The sequence below is a fragment of the Netta rufina genome, assembly GCF_964035555.1.
Source record: "Netta rufina genome assembly, chromosome: 25".
NCBI lineage: Eukaryota > Metazoa > Chordata > Aves > Anseriformes > Anatidae > Netta > Netta rufina.
Genome location: NC_140149.1, coordinates 782,713 through 807,102, shown reverse-complemented (window position 1 = coordinate 807,102; position 24,390 = coordinate 782,713). Strand labels below are relative to the sequence as shown.

The 24,390-nt window shown below is 57.1% G+C and overlaps 1 protein-coding gene across 7 annotated transcripts; it reads right to left on the bottom strand.

The window, feature by feature from the left end:
- Positions 1-827: 827 nt before the first annotated feature.
- Positions 828-24,390, bottom strand: ST3GAL4 (ST3 beta-galactoside alpha-2,3-sialyltransferase 4). Of its 7 annotated transcripts, none has more exons than XM_084301541.1 (13): positions 24,316-24,390; positions 16,524-16,664; positions 12,667-12,742; positions 5,483-5,561; positions 4,011-4,092; positions 3,541-3,621; positions 3,361-3,458; positions 2,915-2,975; positions 2,443-2,538; positions 2,135-2,324; positions 1,861-2,004; positions 1,367-1,510; positions 828-1,167 (listed from the first exon to the last, which is right to left on the bottom strand). In XM_084301541.1, exons 2-13 carry the CDS (start codon positions 16,556-16,558, stop codon positions 1,081-1,083), a joined length of 1,173 nt encoding a protein of 390 aa, XP_084157667.1. In that variant the 5' UTR covers positions 16,559-16,664; positions 24,316-24,390; the 3' UTR covers positions 828-1,080. The 7 variants fall into 7 exon arrangements, with proteins under 7 accessions (XP_084157667.1, XP_084157670.1, XP_084157668.1 ...); XM_084301544.1 differs by having other exon boundaries at positions 4,023-4,092; XM_084301542.1 differs by lacking the exon at positions 24,316-24,390 and adding an exon at positions 16,996-17,074.

Genomic DNA, 24,390 nt, shown 5'->3' with positions numbered 1-24,390 from the left:
GACACACGGCAGGGCTGCACACAACCGGGGTGCCACTCACACACCTCCCCCCCCCCCCCCCATTGCCCCCATCCCCATCCTGGCACAGGAAGACCCAGCCCAGACTCACCAGGACCTTTATTAGGAGCCAGGAGGAGCCCCCCGGCACCCCCAGGTCCATGGGTCTCAGGGTGCCCCCCCCCAGAACCAGGGGTTTGCAGGACCCAGCCTCACCAGGGACAGGGGGGCCCAGGCAAGCAAGGTGGGGAAAGGCACCCCCGGAGGAGGGGGGGAGCCCCCAAATACTGTTCCCAGCACTCCTGGAGCAAAAAGCGCCCCCCCACCCCACCCAAGGCCTGGGTGCCAAGGCACCTGGGGAGGCCCCACGATAAATAATCTTTTAAATTAATTAAATTAATGCGTACCGAGTCACCTCCGTGTCCCGTCCCGTCCCCTCACCCCACCACGGGCCACCCTGGACCCCGACACCAGGCACCGTGGGTGGGGGGCTGCGGGGATGAGCCCCCGCGCCAGCGCTAAGGCACGGGGCTGGGCCAACATGTAAAAAGAAAATAAAAAAATGGGAGGGGGAAGGGAGGAAGGAATTAAATACTAGGGTGCCCAGGGCAGGAAGGAGGCAGCAACTCAGCCCCCAAAGGCTCCTGCACATAGGGGACCCCCCCCCAGGACCCCCACATCAGCCCCTCCTCAGGGCCCTCGTCCAAATACGAGGGAATTAAAGAGAGGGGCTCCTGCGTGCCCCCCAGTCCCGCTGGGAGGGAGGTCCCGTGCCCTCATCCTCACCCCCCACCCACCCCCAACATCCCTCCCCCCTCAGGTCCTTGTTATCTTCAGTGTTTCTGTAAGAAAAGTCATTGGCAGTGGTGCCACGTGCGTCCCCTCCCTGGCTGGGGACGAGCTGAGGGGCTCCCTGCGCCCCTGGGGACCCGCGAGCCAGCGCGGCCCCAGCCCCCTGCCCCCAGCGTCCAGGGGTGGTGGTGACAATGCTCTGCCTCCCCCCCCCCAGCTCCTCCAGGGCCACTGCTGGGGGGCTGCAAGGTGGGGGAGACAGGGACGTGTCCCTGCGCAGCCCCAGCGCCATCAGAAGTAGGTGAGGTTCTTGACGAGGCCCAGCTCCAGCATCCGCTTGATGGCCACTGCCTCGTGTGAGACGTTGTGCTCCGAAGCCTGGGGGACACCAGGAGAGTGATGAGACCAGAGGGGAGCTATGCCCTGTCCTCCCAGCCTCCCCGCCTTGTTGGCTCCCCCAGCACAGGACAGCTTTGAGTTGACCCCACACCTTCATCTGAACCCTCCTGCTCCCCAGGGCTGTAAAACTGAGGGGGAGGTCACGGACATGAAGTGGAAAGTGGGGGATGACACTTACAGCCATGGACTTCAGCGTGATCTGCTCATAGTAGTGGATGGTCTGCTTCTTGTTGGCCGAGTCGGGGTACCCAAAGCCCGCAATATGCACCAGATCGCAGAAGTGGAGAGCCAAGGTGATAGCCAACAGCCCCGTGGTTGGTTTCTAGAGGGAGATGAAGAAGCCATGGGGACAGCCCCAAAACCAGAAGCTGGTCTGTGATTCTAGGAAAACCCAATCCTCCCCCAGGGTGCAGCACAGAATCGCATGCTGGTTTGGGTTGGAAGGGACCTTAGAAATCTTCTCGTTCAGCCCCTCACCATGGGCAGGGACACCACCCACCAGACCAAGTTGCCCAAAGCCCCATCCAGCATGGCCTTGAGCACTTCCAGGGATGGAGCATCCACAAAGCATTATTTCATCAGGTTTGAGCCCGTTAATGATCCCACACACACACCCCAAAGCAGCCTGCGTTCGGCACCACTCGAGACGTTCGACGGAGCCACCCCTCTCACCTGTTTGACCTTCCGCGGTTGCTTCATGGGGAGGTTGAGCAGCTTAGCAGCAGTAACTTCCATGTAGTATGGGTTGAGAATGCGCACCTGCTCTGGGTTGGCATCCCAGATCAGTGGGGGCTGCTTCCAAAACCCTTTTCGAACCTGCAAGAGGATGGAGATGCCCATTGCCTTCCCAGTAAGAGCTGAATCCCCTGCAGTGGGTGGGATCCAGGCAGAGCTGGGCCCTGGTGCTGTCGGGGGCATGGTGGACCCAGTTCCCCACCACACTTGCCCTCTTCTTGTCGTTGAGGATGGCCTCCATCCACTGGAAGTCCATGGGCTTGAAGGGCACCAGGACCAGCAGTGTGTCGGGGTTGTTCTCCGTCCGGGGGTTGAAGTGGGCTGACTCGGGGTAGAAGAGGCGCATGGTGGTCTTGGAGCCCACGTCCTGCTCATAACCGTGGACCGGGGCATTGTTCAGCCTGGGGCATGGGGACAGATGACACAGGACATGGGGACATTGGGCAGCAAGTGACACATCCAGCACCTGTGGGTGGCACTGGGCAGGGGTGAACATCACACAGATGCCCAGGGCTGTACCTGATCACAACGTCGTACGTGTTGATGGTCTCCCCCATGGAGCTGTTGCGGAGCCGGTGCCCATTGCCCACCACCGCACACCTCCGGCACTTCAGGCTGTGAGCAAAAAGCACCCTCTGAACCAGATATGCTCAATGAGGGGTTTTTAACCCTTGCAGGGGTTTTTGACCCTGTGCTGCACAGACTACAAAGCTTCCCGTGCTCTATTCACCATCCCCGCATGCCTGCTGGTCCCCAGGTCCCTGAGCTGGTCCCCAGGTCCCTGAGCTGGTCCCCAGGTCCCTGAGCTGGTCCCCAGGTCCCTGCTGGTCCCCACGTCATGGAGCTGGACAGGTTTCTGGTGATGCCACCAGGCAAGCAGAGCCAGAAGGGGACAGTTCACCCTTTGCACAACGGTGCATGCAAATTTGCTCCCTCAAGGAGAGCACTCATGGAAAGTGACAGAAAAACCCCAACCCTTCCCCAGCATTACCTCTGGATGCTCTCGGGGAGCGAGTAACTGGTGACCGACAGCAAGCGCAGGAGGACATCTTCTGCAAAGCAATGGCAAGGGGAAGGTGACAATGGCCACCTCAATGCCCTGGTGCCTGCCCCGTACCCGCCAGGCTCTATATGGGCATTAATCCCAGCCCCCCAGACCATCCTTCAGCAGGGATCAATAAAACATGTACCCCTCCTTCTGTAGGGAACACACACGTGGGGAAGCAGAAACACCTTAAAGTCTTGACACAAGCTGACACAGCTTGCTCACATTAAAAAATAGCCAAAAAGATCAACCTGGAGGTGATTTTAAGGATACATATGCATGTGAATGCAACCCCAAAGCAAGTCATGCAGCTGAAGCCCACAGACAGGCAGGCAGGATGGACGGACAGACATCCAGCCCACCGGGCACTGAGGTGGCCTCACAGCTCTTACCGCTGCCCTTCGTGCCGTAGGGCAGCTCATAGAGTGACGGCGTCTTCACCCAGAAGTAGTCCTTCAGCTGCAAGAAGAGCGGGTGGTCCCTTGTGTAGCTGCCAAGGAGCAAAGCGCCAGTGAGACTGAGAGATGGGGGGCCCAGCTCTGCAGCCCCCGGGCCCCCTCCCTGTTACTCACTTCCCGATAAGCTGTGCCGCTTTCCTCTCCACCTCTCCAACAGGGCACACCGTCTTGTTTTCTTGCATGGGGAAATAAAAGCTGCAAGGGAAGTAGTGAAAAGAAGTGCCAGTTAAAAGGGTTCCCTTTGTCACCCATCTCCAGAAGCTCAGAAAACACCAGAACTGGCTACAGACCCCGTCTGTGGGGCTCATCGCACCCCATGTCCTTGCTGGTGGTATGCTGGCAGTGTCCAACCCACAGGGGTTTGAACACCTTTGGGATCTGGCATCTGCCCCACTCCTCCAGAAGGAGCCAAGGGCACTGCCACCCCACCTCGGGCCTCTCCCAGTTGTCTCCATGGCAAGATGTGGGGAGCGAGCTGTCCCCCGCAGGGGATGGGCTCCAGGTCTGCCTGGGACCAAGATGCTCCTGGTCCCAAGAGCAAAGGAAAGGGCAGGAGGCCCTTAAACTTTAAAAAATACACTCACAGCTGTATGTACCTGTCTTCCCGGTATATCGAGTACCACACCATCACCAGAAACAGTGCCAGCACTCCAAGTATCTTCCCTCCTGCGTGCCAAGAGAGAGGGGAACAGAAAATGTTGTCAGGCTGCTGCAGACAGGCTAGGGGGCAAGACCCTGCCTTGCCCTGGGCCACCCCAGCAGGGAGGGAAGCAGGGAAAGAAGGATGTGGCAATACCAAGGGAAAGCTGCAAGGAAAGGGGTGAAAGAGAAGGACAATTGGGATATGCAGGACATTCTTCCCTTCCTAAGGGATTTTTCTCCTCAATACATTTTTTGCACAGCTACACTCTGCCCAGCTTTGAACGCATGGAGCACATGGGCTTTCCAGCACCCCCGAAAGAAATGTTCAGCATGGCCAGTGGATGTCAGCATTAGGAAACATTTCAGTTTCTGCTTCTGCCTGCAGTCCCTGCCACAGCCAGGCACTGCACAAGGTGCTCCTGGCCTCGCGTGCCACACTCCCAAATAGTCATACCCTGGAGCCAGCCGGCTCTGTGCCCCTGGGGACAAAACGACCAGGGCCAACACGCCCTGAGGATGCGTTGGCATCCCCCCAGGCTTTGAGGATGTCCTGGCAGATCCATCACCCAGGTGATTTGACCTTGGCAAACACCTCCCTGCACGCTGTGCTCTCTCTGTGCCCAGCCACGTCCCCACGGAGCGGCGGGGGCCCTGCTGGCACAGTGCCCAGGGCAGGAGACCAAACCACAAAGGTTTGTTGGGCCAGGCTGAGAGCTCACCGCCTCTCTTCCTCATACCGACTGGCACCATTTGCATCAAAAGTGACACAAAAGTGTAGTTCTTTCTGGTGCCCACACCCGCACTCCACCCCATATTTTTAACACTGACCCGAGGGTGGCTGGGACACCTGGAGGAGCAACGTGGATGCTGGCATGGTGCACGCAAAGGACAAACAAGAGAAGGGCAAAGCCTGACACAAACAGGCACACTCTCCCAGCCCCAGATCAGTGCCAAGAGGTGCTGCAGGGGTGCTGAGCTCTGGCGGGCCAGTGGCAGGGCTGGTGGAGGAGGGAGAGAAAAGAAAATCAAGTGTGCATGGGGACAGGGCTGTGTTTGCAGGGGAAGAGGAGGGAGCACTCAAACAGCACCCCTACTGGACAGAGAGCCTGTCCCCAAACCATGCAGGCATCACCACGGAGGCCACCCTGAGGTGCTCACTCCCCTGTGGCTGTGCCAGTGACACACGTTGCACCCGAATGAAGAAAATCCCTGCGAGAGCTGCAGCCAACAGCAACCTTGCCCCCAGTGGGCCTGGGTTCAAGTGCAAATTCCAGGGCCCCTGACTCCATCCCTGCTGGGGATCCCCAAGGAGAAGGGCTCGACACCACATGCAGGCTGGGGAAGGAGGGAAGGGAGGCACAGGAGGGGTCTGGGAGCACCCCATCACGGGGGGGGGGATGCAGCAGGAACTCACGGGACTTGTTGATCATCTTTATCGCCAGGGCAGGCATCAGCCGAGGGCCGGAGCTCTCATCGCGGCTGCCACCGGTCACCTGGAGCAAGAAGGGAAAGAAGCATCAGCTCAGATCTGCCAGGCAAAACCAGGCTTTTCCCTAAAAAACAGCATGGGGAAGGCTCTCCCCGTGGCCCAGGGGATCCCACGCTGCAAGGCGCTACAACCTCCAGCCAAGAGGAGCAGGACCCATCCACACCTCCCCATAGGCGGCTGCCCCCTGGTTTATTCCCATTTAAATACGGGTTTCCCTGACCCACATCCACCAAGGATTTCATTTCTACAGCTGATTCACCCTGAGTTTATAAATGCGATTAAAAAAATGGTTCCTGAGGAGTCTCCACCGTACAGATGAATGCAGAGATTAAGAAAGAAAAATGAGTTAAAGAGGAAAAGTGAGTTTGTGCCTACGGCTCAAATCGCAGAACCACAACGTGCCCGCCCCAGTTTCTAACCCTCGGTGCCCATAGTGATGACCCTGGGGGAGGTTAAGCACATCCTTTTTTAACATGTGACTTTGGGGGAATTTTAAGGGGGTGGGGGGGATTTTGAGCTCGGGCACTCAACTAGCACCACCACTGCACCAGCCCGACGCTGCTGAGCCAAGTGGAAAGCACAGAAGCAGCAAAACAGCCCCCAAATTAAAGCACGTCACATACTTGGGAAACCTCCAACGCCTTCGATTCAAGCATCCCAGCCTGGGGAAGCCCCACAGCAGAGGGGCCGTAAGTTTAGCACACACACCAGCACTGGAAACAGGGTGAGTTTTTCTTCCTCCGAACCCTCTTGCTCCTAGAAGAAGCCAGCAAACGGCTGTGGTCAAAGCCAGTCCCAGGTCATGCGGGAGCATCTCAGCTGGAGGCTTCCCTAATTAGCCACCTCCCGTGGCTAATTGAAGTGACTAACAAGGTCCTCCCCAGTGGTGCGTGATGCTCACTTGCCACGGGGTGGGTGCCTGCTAGTGGAGCAAGCCCCAGTCACCAGCTTGGGTGCTCAGTGATGGCTCTTGCTCAAACACAGCCCCCTAATTAACTCATACTTCGTCAAAAATCTCCCATCTTGCTGATGCTGGCAGGTGTTGGCCATCCTCCCCAAATGCCCCTGGACATCCCAGTGGCTCTCACAGCATCATAGCCAGTGTTAGAGAAACCCCAGGGGCTTTGTAAAAGAATCGTACCCTAAGGATGGAAAGTGTGACAGCAGGCAGGAGGGACCAGCCTCCCTCCCAGGCAGCGGGTGCGCCACCACTTTGCAATGCAAACACCGGGGCTGGCCACTGGTGTCAGCGGGGCTGCAGAATGAACTTACCAGGAGGGAGAAGCTTCGGGCACCACCTGCCAAGCAGGGGACACGGAGGAAGCCCCGCTCCCCAATAAATCGCTCCCTGGGGATGGCTCCTCTCTACCCGCGACACGCAGATGGGCTCCCAGCAGCTCCTCGAGCACGGCTCAACTCGGGCACCCCGCAACGAGCACAGCCTGTCCGCAGCTGCCTCTCGGAAGAGGACGAGGAGGCGCTTCAGGGATTAGTCACACGGGAGGGCACCCAGCGCCGCTCAGGGGCACGTTGCGCCTCCCTGCCCCAGGAAGCGCCAGCGTGGCCATCCATCACCCGGCCCCCGCCCAGAGCAGCAGTGACGGCAAAACTGGTGTTTGCTGGGGCTTTTGGGGCATCACTAGCAAAATCAAGGAAGGAAGAGAGGAAGCAGGGTCCAAGACGGACCCCGCAGGAGCCGGGGGTGTGCCAGGCTCTTACCTTCCTTATCAGCACCGCCAGAAAAGAAAGAGCAGTGAGCACAATTGAATGGTGCTGCAAGCAACAAGGCAGGATATAAAGCACAGAAAACCATGTACATTTGATATTGGTGATAAGGGATGAGAATAAGAGGTGTTGCACTTTGGGAAACTACCTGTCTCACACTGGATCTTATCTCCTTCACAAAGTACAGATAACAAACTGTTGGATAACACCTGGTGTCAATAGCCCCCAAAAAAAATTTTAAAGGAGGGATGAGAAAGCCAAGGATGCCCCGAGCTCACAGTGCCAGCATCCCCCGCACACTTGGAAAACCCATCCCACCCCACAATGGCTGCAAACCCCTCCTTGCAAGAGGAATCTGAAGGGAGGGAGAGGGAAAAGGACACAGCTGCATCCCAAAGGCCCAGAGCGAGCAGGGAGGAAGAGAAAGCAGGTCCCAGCCTGATATATGCCTTCTGCTTGGGGACAAAGTCCCTGCGTGTCCCCTGTAAAGGGATCCCCTGGCTCTGAGGCCAAGTAGATACCAGCTGGGCCAGCACCCTGCTGGAGGCTGCAGCCTCCCAGGGACCCAGGTCAGCAATCAGGACACCAAGCACCCCCAGCTTTCACTACTTCCCCCATCGTGATTGCAAAAAATAAACAAATTTAAATCAGAGGAAAAGTAAAAAGCCTGCAAGAGTTTTGTTTGGGGTTATTTTTCCAAGCAAAAACCAGCCACCAAATTCCAGAGGGAAAATGTGCAGCTGGAGGCTGTGGATGCCCCTCGGGTGCCCCAGCACCAATGCTATAGCCCAGGCCTGGGTGTCATGGCCCAAATTTATCACAGACACACACTCCGTCTGCTTCCGAGCTCTGTCTCAGCACCAAACCCAGGCAATCGAGCTGTGCAGCAAGTGGCTTCTCCTTCCCACCGGCCTGAGATGCTCCAACACCAGGAAAGCAAGCTCCCACCCCCACTGTTTGCTTTTACATAGTGGCTTCTTTAAAATACTTCCCCCTTCTCCCCCCCCCACCTTCCAGGCTTTATGATCTTTTATTCAGGCTTGTAAGCACAAGCTGGGCCTTATGTAAAGCTAACCTAAGACAAACAACTAAATAGTTCTGAGCAAAATGAGCACTGCTCAGTGAAGCGGTTTGGGGAATGCAGAGCAAAACAGAGCACACCCAGGCTGCCCCCACACCAAGGCCACAAAGGAGGGGCTCTGGTAATAGTTCAGCCTCCCCCAGCCTGGCAGTGCCAGATCTGCAGCCCAAATTCCCCAAAGCATGGAGGTGTGAGCGAACCCAGCCAGTTCCCCCGTCCCCTGGCTGGATGCTCCAGCATCCCACTGGCCCCGCAGCATCCCTGGCTGGCAGGGTGAGATTTGGAGCTTCTCCTCAAAGAGACAGCCGAAAAACCCCTTTCTTTGATGACTGCACAACTTACTTCCACAACGCCCCCAGGCTGAACGTTATCGCCGCTCGGATTACTTGAAAGCGCTGCGGCCGCCAGATGCATCGCCTGTGTTTGCAGCCAGGTCTCCCCTTCCCCAGCCCCACACGAGCATCGCCCTTGCCGCAGGTTAAAACCTCAGCGCAGGGTTTCTTGCCCCAACTCAGCACAAAGAGCAACCAGCGTGGATCAAACGGGTGAGAGCACAAGGGAAGCACAAAACGTTTGCAAGGATCAGGAAGCCCCGTGGGGCTTGTACCTGGTGGATGCACAGTGCCAGATCCCTGCTGCACGCAAACTCCCCTGTGGACACAAAGCGAAGGGGCTCTGCTCCCTCTGCACCCTTCAAGCTGCAGCAGCCGGGCACAAAACAGCTTTTGCTGCTGTCACGACACGCTGCGATTCACTGCCCGCCGTTTCGCCTGTCTGGACCGCAATTAGGCGATTAATGATTTCAGAGCATCGAGAGCAAGAGGAGGGCTCAGGGCTGCAGCAGCTGGCCCCATACATCCCATCCGGGTGATGCCTGGCACGATTTTCTGCTCCCCTGCCACGTTTGGGGCACCCAGCTGTTGGAGCCTGGGCTGGGATGCACCCAAGGCATCTAATTTATGGGGTCAGCATCACAGCAAGCTGCGAGGTGGAAAGCAGATGCTTTCCAAGGTTTTGTTTTTCTGCTGTGTTGGATTTGCAAATATCAAAGCAGCAGAAGGCACTGGCCATACTGCTCCCAGCCCATCTTTGGGAAAAAAAGTAAAAATAAAAATAAAAAAATACATTTCAAGCACTGGAGAGAGCGTGATGCCCTCACCCTGTCCCAGCACCACACATTCCCACCCAGCAGCCGAGGACCACCCCAAGAAACACACCATACCTTCATGTTACCATGGTAACCCAGAAATTCTGAAAACGATGGCTGACACAGTGAGAGGACACTTCTCACTGTCCCCAGGCTCGGCGGGAGCAGGGGCACCTCCTGCTCCAAATACCCCACCCTGTGCTGCCAAACACGAACGAGCATCCCCAGCAGGTCACCCCAGAAACACGTGGGGTTTTATGAAACTGGAGCAGAGGTGGATTTGGAGGGGATTACACCAAGGAAAGGATGTGCTGGCAGCCCCCAGGGACTCACATTTAGCAACAGAGACCTGATGGAGACGTACAGGACAGCACAAACCCCCTAGCCCCAAGCTGGACCATCACTTCCCGCATCCATCACCCACACGCTGAAACACCACAAGCCCCAGAACAGCTCCGCACCCTCCCCAGAGGGAGGAATCCACGTGGGGGGGCTTTGATCCCAGCTCTTCACCCCCTCCTCAGCTGTGCTGAGGGACCTCCAGGAGAGGTAAGCTAATGAGAAACCACCCCGCAAGCCCCAGGTGTTGGCAGCAGCAGGCGCGTGCATTTCAGTGCAGGGGAGCACTCAGGTGCTGATACGGAATCAAACAGCTTTCTGCAGGATTTACGGCCCCAATTACCAGAGGAATCCGTCAGATGTCAGATCCCCCACACACAGCCTGGCTGGGGGAACGCTGCCTCTGCGTGTCCCAGCCTCTCCATCACCACCCCCGAAGCCCCCTGCGCCCTCCCATCCCGGCGGGGCCACCCGACAGGCGGCACCCCTGGCTCTCCAGCTTGCCAGGGCATTTGGCATCCGGGCAGCACCCTCGTTGCCAAGACCTCTCCCCCTGTGGTGCTTGAAACAAGAGAGGGAACGGCTCAAGAGTTGCTCTTCTAATTCCTGTGCACCTCCAGCACCGCTGGCTGCTGATTAAATCCAGGCTGAATTAAACCCACATTGCATCAGCTTCCCCACGACGCCTGGCTCTGCAACCAAGAAGCTCCCACCCAGGAGGAGATGCCCATCCCTCCTACGGACGAGAGGATACGCACGAAATACAAGCTGGTTTGCCAAAAAGAGGTGCAGAACAGCTGCATGGCACCAAACCAGCCACATAACCCAGCTGCAGGGTGTTTTTTGCCATGGTGAGACCTCTGCACCCTATGCTCGGGTGGAGGAAGCCACAGGTTTGAGAAAAGCCATCTCCCTGCCAGGCAATTTTGCTTTTTAGGCTGTTTCGCACTGCTTGCCCCAACCTGGCCACGGGCAGAGGAGGAGGGATAGGGAGATTCCATGCTGCAGTCAGCTCCCCAGCACCCCAGAACGCAGCTGGGACAGCAACAGCCATCCCCTTAGCCTCGGCTCCTAGGAGGGACGGAGGAAAATTATACAGAGGTGGTGATGGGGCACACGGGAACACCCTGCACCCCGGGGGCTGCTCGCTTGTCAAAGCTGCTGGTGGGATCCTGAGCGCACCTTGGCAAAACCCTGCCGAAAGGCTGTGATCACACACCGGCAGCACAGTGGCCTTCGGGTTTTTTCCAAGCTGGGAAGGAAACGCAGGGATTCTTTTAGGATCCCACCACCACGAGCCCACAAGTCTGGGGCAGATACCACTAATCACATTTTAAGAGCCCCAGACCATTTTAAATGCTCTTTGTGACGATCTCAATAGCTTTCTAATGGGGAAGGCAGTGTTTAGTCTTAGCACATGGTATCTCAGCCATACAAAAAACTGACCAAAGATTTACGGTAGCGAAAAAACCCTTGTTGGCAGGTGAGTGTTAACATAATATTTACCTTGTGACCAAGGCAATTTGGAAGCTGGCAAACAGCACCTAGAGGTCACCCCTGGGCTGCCCTGGCTGCACATGGCACATCCAGGGTCAAAAAAAATAAGATTGTCTCTTCAACACTACTACAAAAAGCACTGAGACCTCTCCCAGAAGAGCAAATAGCCCCATGGGGAGAGGCTTGGGTTGGACGAGTGTTCACATGGCTGCAGGTCTCCAAAATAAGCAGCCCAGGCTGCTCCTCCCACAAGTTTCACCCACTCGCTCTTCCATGCTGCTTGTTTTAAGACAGATTTCAGCTCAGGAGCTCTCAAACTCAGTTGCAACAAGGGGCAGTACCACAGCACCTCAAGCCTTTGGGGTACCCCCTACCCCAAATTCATGCCCTGACCCTCCTGCAGCCACCAGCATCCTCCACATCACAGGACACAGAGCTGCCTCTGCAGTACAGCAGCGGCTCCCGTCTGATCAATTCGGATTTGTTCAATTACACCTGAGGCTGGCAAGCGCAGCAACTCAGTTCTTTGTGCAGCAAGGAGGTCTTATCGTCGGCTTTCATTGCTCTTTTCTTATTTTATACAAAAGTAGAATGCTTTGGGTGAGCATCCCATCCATGTTCACTGGTGAGCCGCCAGCTGGGAACAGCTGGGGGAGACAGGGAGCCACACGGGGATACCAGTGGGTGCCTGGAGGACTTCTGCCTCATCCTGACCCCACAGCACCAGGGAGGTGAAGGCAGCTCCCAGCCAACGCACTCTGTGGCAACACAACAAGGAGGGAAAAGGGATGCAACGAGTTGTGGAAAGCAGGAAGGATGTGCCCTTGGAGGGCGAGTGTCCCCGCCCACGCGCAGCCCCTGAGTGCCACCTCAGCCCCCTGCCAAGCTGCCCCGCGGCTTCCACAGGGGCTCCCTCCATGCCAGGGCACACATCCTGTTCTGTGCAGGCAAACAGCGACTGTTGGGGTAAGAGAACCCCTGCAGAAGCTTCCCTGGTCAGTTCCTCCAGTCCTGCCTCTGGCATGCAACATCTGGAGGGATTCAGTTCCATTCCTCCACACGCACTGGGGAGCTTGAGCAGCCCCAACACGCTCCCTTCTCTCAAGCTGCCCATGGCAGCGGAGGGTGCCCCATAACCCTCCTGGCAACACTCGCAGCCCACCCGTCCATTTGCATCTAGAGCCTTGCTCCACGGCCCCTTGGCCCCAGCCCACCCCAGTGGGCACCCCCCTGCAGCAGGAGGGGCTGAATCGGGTGCCCCCCGTGCGGGGATGCTGCGGGGGAACCACACGGAGCAGGAAGGAGGCAGTGGATACTTACGGTCCGTCCTTGCGAGGCGAGCAGAGGGGACAGGGTCTCCAAGGGCTGGGGGTCTACGGGTCCATCCTCTCTTCCCCTGACAAAGGAAAAACGGGGAGAGGCTCAGCGCAATGGCAGCGGGCAAAGGATGCTCAGGATGCACTTGGCTTCGGAGGAGCATGCACCCCAAAAATCCCAGTGACAACCCAGATGCATTGGGTCCTGCTGATCCCACCCTTCTGTAGCTACGATGGTGCAGGAGCCACCCAGGGCTGCTCCGAGCTGCCCCAGCAGGCCACCACGTGCGGCAGAGCATGGCCACAGAACCACCCACATCCCCAAGTGCTGGCAGAGGCCATACTCTGGGTTGCTTTACAAAGGAATCCCCACCAAGGGGGCAGCTGGATTTCCCCTACCCTCTTGAACCTTCCTGCTGAAATCCCCTCTGGTGACTCACCCGGCCTTTTAGGAAGCCAACAGAGACCCTGGCAGGTCCCTGGTGATGCCTCCTCCTGCAGAAGGGGGGACTCCAGCCCCTGCCCGACCCCTGGGATTCTCGGGTGCCTTCCCCACGCACTGTCCTGCTCCAGCTCTCTCTAGCCCCGTGGCTTCGCAGCCAGCTTCGCTTTTCCCAAACTTTCTAATTTCCACATCCTTGTTGGCGCCACACCAGCATCCTCACCACCACAGACAGTTTGGGGAAGAAAAAAAATACCCCCAGCAAGAAGTTTCCATGCACAAAAACCCTTCTGCTGCACTGCTTTGGAAAGAGAAACCGCTTTCCTTGCAGCAGGGCAGGGACAGCTGTTCTGAATCTAGCTTAATTACCCCAGCTAATGAGGAGCCAGGTGGGGTGAAGCAGGAAAAGGAGCCAGCCGCATCCTGCAGCAAGGGGTGGGCTGAGCCCATTGCTGCCCCCAGCTCTTGGTTACGGGTGGATGTGGGCCAGATTTGCTTTCCTGAGCACAGGCTGGAGTTTGGGTGGCCCCAGAGGGGGCCAAGACTGCAGCTGCTTGCACGGGGCAAGGCAAAGCTGGCCCAGGTTGCAGAGGAAAGCTTTCCGTCCCAGGGGGCAAAGCCGCAACACTGGAGTTTTCCACTGGAAAACGCCATTCCATCAAAACCAAAAGGCTTCACAAAAATCAAGGCGATTTTGGCAGAATTGAGTTTTGGAGGGGAAAAAGAAAACAACAACAACAAAAAAAAATCCAGTGGTGACAAAACATCCCATTTCACCAGCACCGAACAAAAGGGCCTTTCTTCCCTCTGCTTGCGAGTGGGGCCCGTCCCACGTCTTCCCTCTGCCGAAGGAGCCAAGGTTTCCACCGCGCTATGCCCCAGCCCATGCTCGGAGTGGAAATGCTGAGTGCTGGGATTATGGGGGCTTAAAAACTCCCAGTGCCCAGAACTCTGTAAAGCATCTTCCTTGCTTTCATATCTGTGCTCCTACACACCACGAACATCGGGGTTAAGTCTGACACATCGCGCCAGGAGCGTATCCCATACATTGCCCCCGCTGTTGCTCACTGGTGCGGCGAGCGTGGGGTTTTCTGCACCCATGGGTCATGTGAGGGTAACCAGGGGGGCACCACATCCTCTGTATCTCCAGCTTCCTGCAGCTGGGGAAAGCACATGTGAGAGGCGCGGTGCTCACCAGTGCTGCCACCCTTCCCTGGGGCACGGCACCCACAGCACCACATGCTGCTCGCTTGAGCAACTCTCAGCTAATTTTAGATCCCAGCTAGAGGAAAGCGAAAGTGTATTTACTAAAGCAAGGAAGGAAATCACCAACAGCTTCTCCCTTCAGCAGGGTTCGGTGCTTATCTCCCAGTGCTCAGCGCATCCAAGGTCTGGGCTTTTTTCCCAAGATGCCCTTGGGAGCAAGGCTGGTCCAGCACACGGACGTGCAGCTTCTCTCCCCAGCCCCCTCTGAGAGGGGTTTTCCCCGCCTACGAGAGCATCTGACAGAGTGAAATGGGAGGAGAGGAGATGTGCCCCATGATGCTATCCCCTCCAGGTGAGCAGGAGCCCTTTTCTGCACTCTCCTATGGATAGAGGGGACAGAAAATGTCCTGGGGGTGCCCCCGGGGGGGGGGGCTGGCAAAAGCCAGGGGTTCAGCCAGCTGCAAACCCTGCATTTCTGCACAGGGAGCAAATAAAGCACAGCTTACCGCAATCCACAGCCAAACCAGACACACCTGGGGCCACGCTGCAAGTGGCCAAACCGTTTAGCAAGCAGCCCTCCTGCCCAAGCATCCTTCCAGCAGCTGAACGAGCCCTGCATTCACCTGAGCAGCCACAGATTTGGTTTCCTGTGTTTTGGGGGATTACCAGCTTTGTGCGACAGCGGGGCACACCTGCATTTCCCAGGAAGCCAGGGAAACAGCACGGGATACCCAGACAGTGATGTCCCGGCCAGAGGGAGAGCAGCAGGCTGAGCCAGTGCCCCAGGGCAATGCAGCTAATGCAGGGAGGCGAGCCAGGACCAGAGCAGCCAGAGCCTTTTTATTTAGAACCATGAATTATAGGATTTGTTAATGAGGCTAAACTCCCCCCTGAGAGCTCCTGCTAAAGCACTTAACGGCGTGGCACGGCACCAGGACAGGGATGCTTGGACCTGCAAGGGGGGCCAAGGGGCTGCCTCCTCCTCTGCAGCAGGCCCAGTGGGTCCTGTCCAGATGGCAGAACCCATAGCAAAGCAGGCTCCTATTGAAGCCCATTAAGGCTCATCAACCTCCCAGAACTGCTCAGGAGCAGCAGGGCTCCGGGAGGATCTGCCGAAAGCAGGTATTTCTAGCTCAACAAGAAGGGCCAGGAGCAATCACTGGTGGATCCTGGCAAGCTGCAGACGATTGTTTCTCCCCACAGGACAACCACTTCGTGGCATTTTCCAGCCTTGCTCAAGGTCCTACATCCTTGTGTCACCTCCTGAGCAGCCCAGGAGGGAGCAGGGATGGTTCACACATGGAAATCCAGGTGTAAAGGGCCAGAGGAGGCTCCCTGCATCAACATCCTGGCATCCTCCTCTCCTCAAAGGCTCCCCCTTGTTAACCAGCGCAATTAGTTGTTCCCAGCCTGAGGTCTGGCAAAAGCACACTGTTCAGGCACCTCCCAGGCCAAGGGCTACCATCTCAGCGTGCCATGCCATGAGGGGCCCCAGCAGCCGCAGGCATTGTGACCCAGCATCGCAGCTAACCTGGCCAGGAAATGAACGTCCTTACAGCTCACATGGGAGGGGGGGAGCAGGGGAGCATCCCCATGGACAACAGCAGGGATATAAAAAAAAAAAAAAAAAAAAGAGCTGAACTTTGCTCCTCTTCCTCCCTGGGCTCTGCACTAGGGGGCTGTGCCACGTGCCTGTTCCCCATGGGTGCTGAGTGCTTCCCAGCGATGCTGTGTGCAAGCAACAACCTCCAAAGGCGGTGTGGAGGGGCAGCTCATCCTTACCCCCCACAGGTATTTCATTCTTTCCAGATGGTTTATATGGCCGGTGGTTTCCAGCTCCTGCCTTCTCAAGGCAGCACCACAACCTCTCTGACTGACTCAAACTGCAGCTCTCAATGCATTATCTGCTCTTCCCTGCACCTTCAAGTTTCACAACAACTTTTAAGAACTCACCAACGCCAGCACCAGAGGACACGGCATCACTACCATGCAGAAGCCTTCCCCAGGGAGCCAAAAGCTCAACTGCCCCAAAACCTCCCGAGCACAGCCCAGCTTTAAAGATTAAAATCAGCAATCTCTGCCCTCTGCAGTGCTCAGTGCACCCCTCAGTGATGCTACAGAATAAACCCAACCCCAGCTTTCTTCGCTGTCCCTGGCAGGAGACACACACTTAATGATTTGTTTAGCCCTGAACAGGCTCGGTGTTTTCCTACCCGTCCAGCTGATGGTTGCACTTTCCCTTGTTCATTTTCCACCCATCTTTAATTCATCGACTGCTTGTTCCTCCCCAGCTCCGTCAGGACAAGCTGCTCCTGGAAACTGTGCTCCCTCTTCATTGCGAATCGAGTAGCTTTCTTTAAAAAACAAAAACAAAAATAAAACAATAAAGCGCACGCCCTGTGAAGCTGCTCTTCCCCATGGCGCTCCCAAGCTGGAAGGAAAACGGCACACGGTGGTGCTGGCCCCCCGGGGGCTGCATGGGCACCCAGCCCCGGTGCCACCCCCACCGCCCCCAGGCTTGGCTCCGTCTCCCAGGGGCAGGGAGGAAGGATCACGTTTCCTTGCGCTCACGCTGCCTTTTCAACAGCTCCTGCCAAAAAAACTCCAAATGTTTTTGCTTTCCCCCCCCAAAAAAACAACCTCTTGAGGAAGAGGAGCCCGAGCACCAGTGAGTCTCCTCCTTACATTGGCCAGACCTGAACCGACTCAGTCTGTCTGTCTGTCTGTCTGTCTGTCCGTGCTCCAGCGCGAGACCCTCACTGAGCCATTGCCCTCGTTTAAAATTACCTCCCCAGGGAGAGCAAGAGCTGCGCGGGGAGGGGAACACGATCCAGGTGAGATCATCCTCACCCAGACACCGCTCCTCTGCTTGGCACGGCAGGAGCGTTTCCAAGCCCGGCACATCCGTCACGTCATCCCGATCGCTATCGCCCCGCGATGGAGGCAACAGCAATGATGATGCATGAGATAGCCAGGAGATTATTCATTTAGCAGATATTTAACAAGGATAGCATCTGGCCACTTTCCGGCCGCAGGGGTAATGACAGCCAGGGATCCCAAAAAAGCAGTGCCAGGGAAGGAAGAGGCACAAGGAATTGCAGTCAGGGTGCAGTCAGTCCTGTTTAGCAATGCGTAACATCACCCAGCAGTGCCCCACATCAGGCAAAAATCACCTTTCAGAGCAGCAGCTGAGCATGGCACCGGGGTTAAAATTAAGTTTTGCTATCAAAAAAAAAAAAAAAAAAGACTGTTTTTGTTTTCTACACAGATGCTTCCTAGAAAAGCTCCGTGCTTACACACAAGGAACATCCCCAACTCAGCAAGCATAAAGCGGCTGATTTCCAGACATCCAATGCATTGAGGAGAGCCAGGCAAATAATTAAGATTTAAATGTGCATTTACATAATACAGATAATCTGTCAATTTAACTTGTAAATGCAGATTGAATCAAGCAGCTACACTGTTAATTACACAGCGATGAGGCCTGGAGAGCTGCAGCCCAGCTCCACAGCAGCTGCGCCTTGCTCTGGAAACACAGGCTGGGGTCCAGAGCCCAGGTACCAGCCCAGGCCACAACACGTTCGGGGGATGGAGACAGGCCTTTCTTTGTCATTCCTTTTTTTTTTTTTTTTTGGAAGCCGCAGTGGTTATCATACAGGGATGGGCCCGAGGACTTTCCAGCCCTTGGCGCAGTTCCTGGCTGTGCTGACGCCTTGTTCTCCAGCTTAATTCAGCAAGGAGGCAACGTTTCATTTAACCCCCACCTCCCTTCATTCTCCTGAGCTCTGGCACCACCTCCACGTCCCACAGCTCACCCGACCCCCATGCTCTCCGTCTCTCTCTTTCTCCACTTTTTGTCAGCCCATGGTGGCATCACATGCCCCTGCATCCCCTCTCTCAGGGCATTTTTCCTACTTCTCATTCTCCCCCAGTCCCCCCGACCACTCTCACCCCAGTCCCTCTCAGTCTTTGCGCTGCGTGAAGCTGCTCAGCTCCTGGTGCTCACCGGGCGCGGGTGGCTCCACGCACATCTGCACACCCCAGGCTGGACAAATCAAGAGGTGCTGGCACAGCTCAGGGATGGAAGATGCAAAATCTGAGCTTGCAGCTTCCCAAGCCTGGCATGGGGAGTTGCCTGACCCCATGTCCCCTGCACTACAGAGGGAAGGAAGTGGAGAGGAGCAGGACACCCTCTAAGGATACACCTGGGTGTGACCCAGTGGTAGGGAAGTGGCTAGGACGGTCCTGGCCACCTCCAAAAAGCCACAGGTGGACACAAGCAGCCCCACTGGCACCCTCAGGTGCTTCCTGGACAGGGATGCTGAGGCCCTCAGGTCCCTTCGGTGAGCAGATGGAGGAGACCCTGGACCAGCAGCGTCACAGCATGCCAAGGGGATGCAGAATAGGGCCAACCCAGCTCAGGGCACACTGGGCTTGCCCCAGGGAGGGAGGGTGACAATGACATTGCTCAACCAGCTCCACGTGCCTGGGGAGGGTGTGCAGGCAGGGCAGAGGACAGAGAAACCGGCCAGCACGGATGCTGCGGGTAGCCAGCACCCCAAAAGCCACAAACACCACGGAGGAACCAGGGACCACAGCCGCCTCAAAGCTAGAGATAAACCCAGCACAGGAAAGCCCCAGGGAAAATCAGCCCCGATGTCCCAGGGAGGAAAACCTGGCTGCAAGGGAAGGGAGACAACACAAAGCAACTGTCCGAGCTGAACGCGGGCCAGGGAAATAATCTCCTTACAATCACCACAATTAAAGACTGTTTTATTAACAGCTTAACTGTCCCTGGCAGGACTGCAGGCTCTTCAGCTTGGCTCTTGAAACGGGAGAGTGTGTCGTGGGACAAAACCCAAAGCAAACGGGGAATTGGTGGTGCTTCGGCCCTCCGAGAAGCAAAGGGCTCGCCTGCAGTTTTAGAGCAAAACAAACAGGGCTCGAGGCTTTCGGGCACCATGCAGCAAAGAAAATCCAGGAGAGAGCCGGAAAGGGCCAAGAGCAGTGTTTTCCATCAGCAAAATCCCAGAAATGCAAGTTTGCAGCAGGATGAGGAACCACATTAGGCATCCTCAACGATTCATTGGCATTTCCCTGCCCTGCTGCAGGGCTGGAGAAGCTCTGCGAGCTGGAGGCACGGCTGGCACGTGCCCCCTGCAGGCACGGGGTCTCAGCCTGGTTTCTGGACAAGCAGGGGCTGTGGGGTCAGTTCCACCCCCAGGAGGATTTTTCCATTTTGCAAAACTTCCAGTTCCACAGCAAAACCTCAAATTGGTGCCCCCTTTGCTTTCCATCACAAAAATAAATAAATAAAAATAACTCAGGGTGGATTTGGTTCCTCTCCCTCACTATCATTCCCTCCCCCAAAACTGCCAGGGGTTTAATAGGGCTGAGGACGGCAAGAAGGAGAGGCAGGGAGCCCCAAACACCCCCACCAAGATGGGAAGACGCTCATCCTCCCCAGTCACCCTCCCCTTGTACCCCAAAGCGCAACAAATGCCCTGGGGCAGGCACCATGGTGCTGCCCCCAGCCCCAGCATGCCACCAGAACCTCAGTCCCCATCTCAGTGCCGGCATCCCTGTGGTGACAAATCCCCAGCAGGGACGCAGCCAGCCCCGGCCGTGGCGCCTCAGCTGCAGGCAGACCACTGCCTTCCGCCAGCCCCAGCCTCCAGCCCAGCTCGTGTTTTTAAAAGGAAATTAAAACTATGCCCAGCTGGCAGGCCGGCAGGGAGAGGGCTCAGCCAGCCTGGGATCACAGCCCCTGCCCACATTTCCGTGCTTTGGGAACATGCCCAGTGCATTTACTTAGCAGAGGGTGCCTGGCTCTCTCCCTCAGCCTGCACTCAGCTGCATCCCCGCCAGCACCGCGCCGCCCATCGAGTGTCACTGCGGCGGTGGGCACACAGGGAAGGGGACAGCATCGTCCTGGGGCTGTGAAACCCAGCGCAACGCCGGCGGCAACCCCGCACTTCCCAGAGGAGCAAAGCCCCCTCCTCAGCAGCACTCACTTCCAGCAGGAGACAGAAATTTCGGAAGAAGCTTTACAGCCCCAGCCCTGGCGTAAGCTGCAGAGCAGGGTCTAACTCAGGGCTCCGCAGCCCAAGGGGCTCATCCCATCACCCCAATGAGCCACGGGCAGGGAGCTTGACGCTGGGCTCAGCCAATGTGTCCCTGCACACCGGGGACGCTGAGCCCGGCCCCAGCATCACCAGCAGCTCGGGGAGGGGTGGCCGGAGACATTTTGCAAGAGGAACAGCTGAAGGAGTGGAAACGGCATCTGGAAGCGATTGGAGGCGAGGAGCCTCTCCCGGCACAGCGGGGAATTCCAACGGCGTGAGCTCAGGTTCAAGCCTCCTTCAGAGAGCCAGCAACAAGAGGGCTTCGCGCAGTTTTAAGCCTGCAAACAGCAACAAACCACTACAAAAGGCAGCCGGCGCCCATCTCACTCCTACCTGGATGCAGCGGTGTGATTTGGGGTGGTTCTGTGCTCCTTGATTTGCCCGCCAAGAAAAAAAAAGAAAATAAAAGGAAGAAGTCTACATTTGTTGATATAACTTTGCAGGCATGGTGTCAGAGGGTCCTCCCCCAGCTCGGCATCCCTTAAAACAACCACGACTGCACCAGAAGCGAGGGTGCCCCAATTTCCGCAAGGTGGCCAGCTCCTAGCCCTTAGGATAGCCGAAGGTGATGGCACTGCCTGCAGAAGTCCTGCCGGCTGCTCCTCCGGCCCCAGCTTGCTCTCAGTGCTTGGACCTCCGAGCCCACGTCCCCGGGCAGCACCGGATCCCCTGGCCACCTCGGGACATCGACCGACACGGGCTACAAGAGGACCCGGCACAGGTCCCCGCACCTCAGTGGGGGCCCCAGCCCCACTGCAGCAGCCAATGCTCAGTGAACCAACCAAGGCACCTCAGTCATGCCTTTCTACACGGCTAGCATGTAAATCTGCACCTTAAAAAATGTAAAAAATAAAATAAACACAACGCCTGGAGCTGTGCTGACACCCACATTACAGAAAGAAGCAGCATGTAAGATGATGTGTAAGAGGCATGCAAGTGGCATGTGAGAGAATGCCCAAACGAAGGTTTGGGCATTTGGAAAACCCCAAGCGCCTCACTGAAGTGACGCTGACCCCACCTGCACCCTGCTCCACCTCCCTCCTTGCGTCTCCTTCACTCACAGCACGTCGGAGCCCCTTGGCTTTGCTCAGCAAAGCCCCAGCTGGCAGCGAGTCCAAAGTAAGGTCAGCGGGAGCAGCCAGGGGCTCGCTCCTGCACCAAGCACACCCGGCAGCACCGCCACGGCCACATCCAGCTGCCCCTTGCTTTCTCAGAGGAAACTTCCAACCCCATCCACGGTCACACACAAGGGGTCAGCAGCTGGAAACACAAGAGATTAGCAGGAACTGGCCCTTCCCCCCCACCTCCAAGAAGACGCAGGATTTTCCTAGAAAACACACAACAAACACACACTTCCCCGGGGGCTGCAGCCGAAGGAAAGAAACTGCAAAGCATCCAAGCAGTGCAAGAGTAAAGTGGGGAGCTGAGTTCAAAGAAAAACAAGAACAAGAAGTTGCAGATAGTGGTGTGACCGGTAAAACCATTTCCTCTTCTCACTGCAACGTCGGGGCCGGGCCCTGTGGAACCGTGTGAATGAGCATCACTGGGCTCAGGCAGGGGACACGTGCCAAAGCCACCTCCGTGGGAAGGGCTCCTCATCCTGATGGGAGCCGCCGGGCTTCCCACCACTGCGCACGCAGGTTGTAAGCATAGGAAAGACACAAGCAGGAAAAATCCAGGCTCGAAGACATCAGTATGGTCATTCCGAAGTTGTAAAAGGACTTAAATAGGGGCTTTCCCTTGACAGACGGAAGGCACGCAGGGCTGGAAGGATGCTGCAGTCACTGGCAGTCCCTGCCCCGCGCACAGATCTCCGTGGCAGCCTGCAGGCGATGTTAACACTGACAGAGCTCTGCCTGTGCCAGCAGCGTTCCTCCTCACGTATTTACATTTACAGAGCCATTACCCTCTATCCTTGTGGGATTCAGCACATTGCTGTAGCAGTTGCTATTAAATTGTTGCCCGGAGCTGGAGGAGAAAGCAGCCTCTAATGATGTAGATAATTAAGCACAAGGGTTAGGAAGAGTCCAGCAAGCCACGCTGCTCCCAAGCTACAGCTCGTAATGACGCCAGGAGTTCGTTACAGCTTGGACGTGTCCTTAAACCATCAGATCCGTCGGTTTTGCATCTGGACAGGGGTTTGTATGGGGCATCCCGTGTCACTGCACAGCCACTTGCCACCACATGAAGCCTCAGCGAAGGCGGCTGACAGTCTGTGATTTAATCAGTCTGCTCGGCTGAAAGCCTCTTTATCTTGGGGAGCTGTAGGAGGGAGATCCTGGCAGAGCCACCCATCAGAGACGATAGGTAAATTCAGCAGGGCTTTCCCTAAAGCTCCACCACCAGGCATTAATTAGCTCATCCCACACCATCTACCATGATGAGGGGAGGACCAGAGCCACCAGCAGCCCAAGGGCCAGGTGCCACACACTGAGCATCAGCTCCTCGCCGGCTCCATGACCTGGGCAGGGAAAGCAAGGCAACGCCACGAGGCTTCCTGGGCCAGATGCATTACATCCCAGCTAAGGAACCTACGAAGGAGCACAAACAAAAGCCCCCGGAGGAAGATTTCCTTTGTTCTCCACTCCAGGCTCCTGAGAACAATGAAACCGCTTCAGCTCACGCAGCAAAAGACCTGATGGTGAAAGCTCGGTGGGCAAAAGTCCCACTGGTTGTTTTTCTGCTGCCTTTGGAGCAAGCACCCCCACGTCCTGATGGGAACGAGCCCTCCCTGCAGAACAGGCACACGCGATGGGGCAGGATGGGGTTTTGCAGCATCCAAGCCCTGGGCGCATGGGGATGTGACTTTGGGGTCACTGGGCAGGAGGCATTGCTGGAGCACGTCCACCAGCTGCAGATCCCAGGCTATACGGACGGAGGATGCTGAGGGGTGGGAAAAGGCTTCAGCTGCCTAAACAGATCACATTCAGCCCACGCTGCTGCGCTAGCATTATGGGCAGAGCAAAGCCCAGGGCCGGCACCAAGCTCTCCATCCCCAGCATGTCGGGTGGCTGCCAGCTATGTCCTCCCCTCCATGAGGCAGCCAGGAGCATTTTGGAGCAGCACCAAACCCCAGCCGGGGGGCGGTGAGAAGCAGAGCCCCCCAAATGCTGCCTCACCTGCAGAGCACAGGCTGTGCACTCGCATGGAAACCCCAAGGACCTGCGCCAAAAGTGTCCTGGCATCACTACTGCAAATACCCTCCGAAACCAGCGCTGAGAGATGTCAGACAGACATTTCGCGGTTTCCAGGGCTGGTTGGTTGGTTGGTTTGTTTGTTTTCCTTGGAAGCAGCACATCGGGATGTCCATCCAGAGCCTGGCCCAGGGCTTTCCATGCGGGGCGCTGCTTGGCCGGGGCGGGGGCCGCTCCCCTGGGCATGGCGAGCACAACGCATCGCTTCGCTCTCCCTGCCGCCGGCGTCGGGCACGCGATCCGGCTTCCATTACACCTGGGCGCCAAGCCACGCTCAGGCACTAGTTCCATAAGGATAAAACGCTTTGAAAATAAATTTAAAAACGAATCAAATGAAGCCGCCTTCTCGCCTTCCGGCAGTGAGGGGGCTGCTGTGGCTTTGCTGCTGGCATCGCCGGCTGCCCGCACGCCCACCCAGCAGCGGTGGGGGCTTCCTGCATCGCAACCCTCCCCCGGCACCCCAAAGCCCCCCAGCCGCCCCCCCCGGCCCCCCTCACCTCTACAGCAGGCGAGATGGGGCAGAGCTCAGCCGCAGCCTTTTGCAGCGCCTTCAGCGCTGTGTTTTCACACAGAAAAGGGGAGGGGGGCGGCTGGTAGGACCGGGTGGGATCTCCCCTCACCTCAGCCCCCCCCAGCCCCAGCGTGTGTCCCCCCTCCAACCCCAACGCCCCCCGCTGCAGACTCACCATGGGGCGGCCGGGGGGTGCCGGGCTCCGCAGCGGGCAGGACGGGGGGGGAGCGGAGTTAAGCCGGGGCTGGGC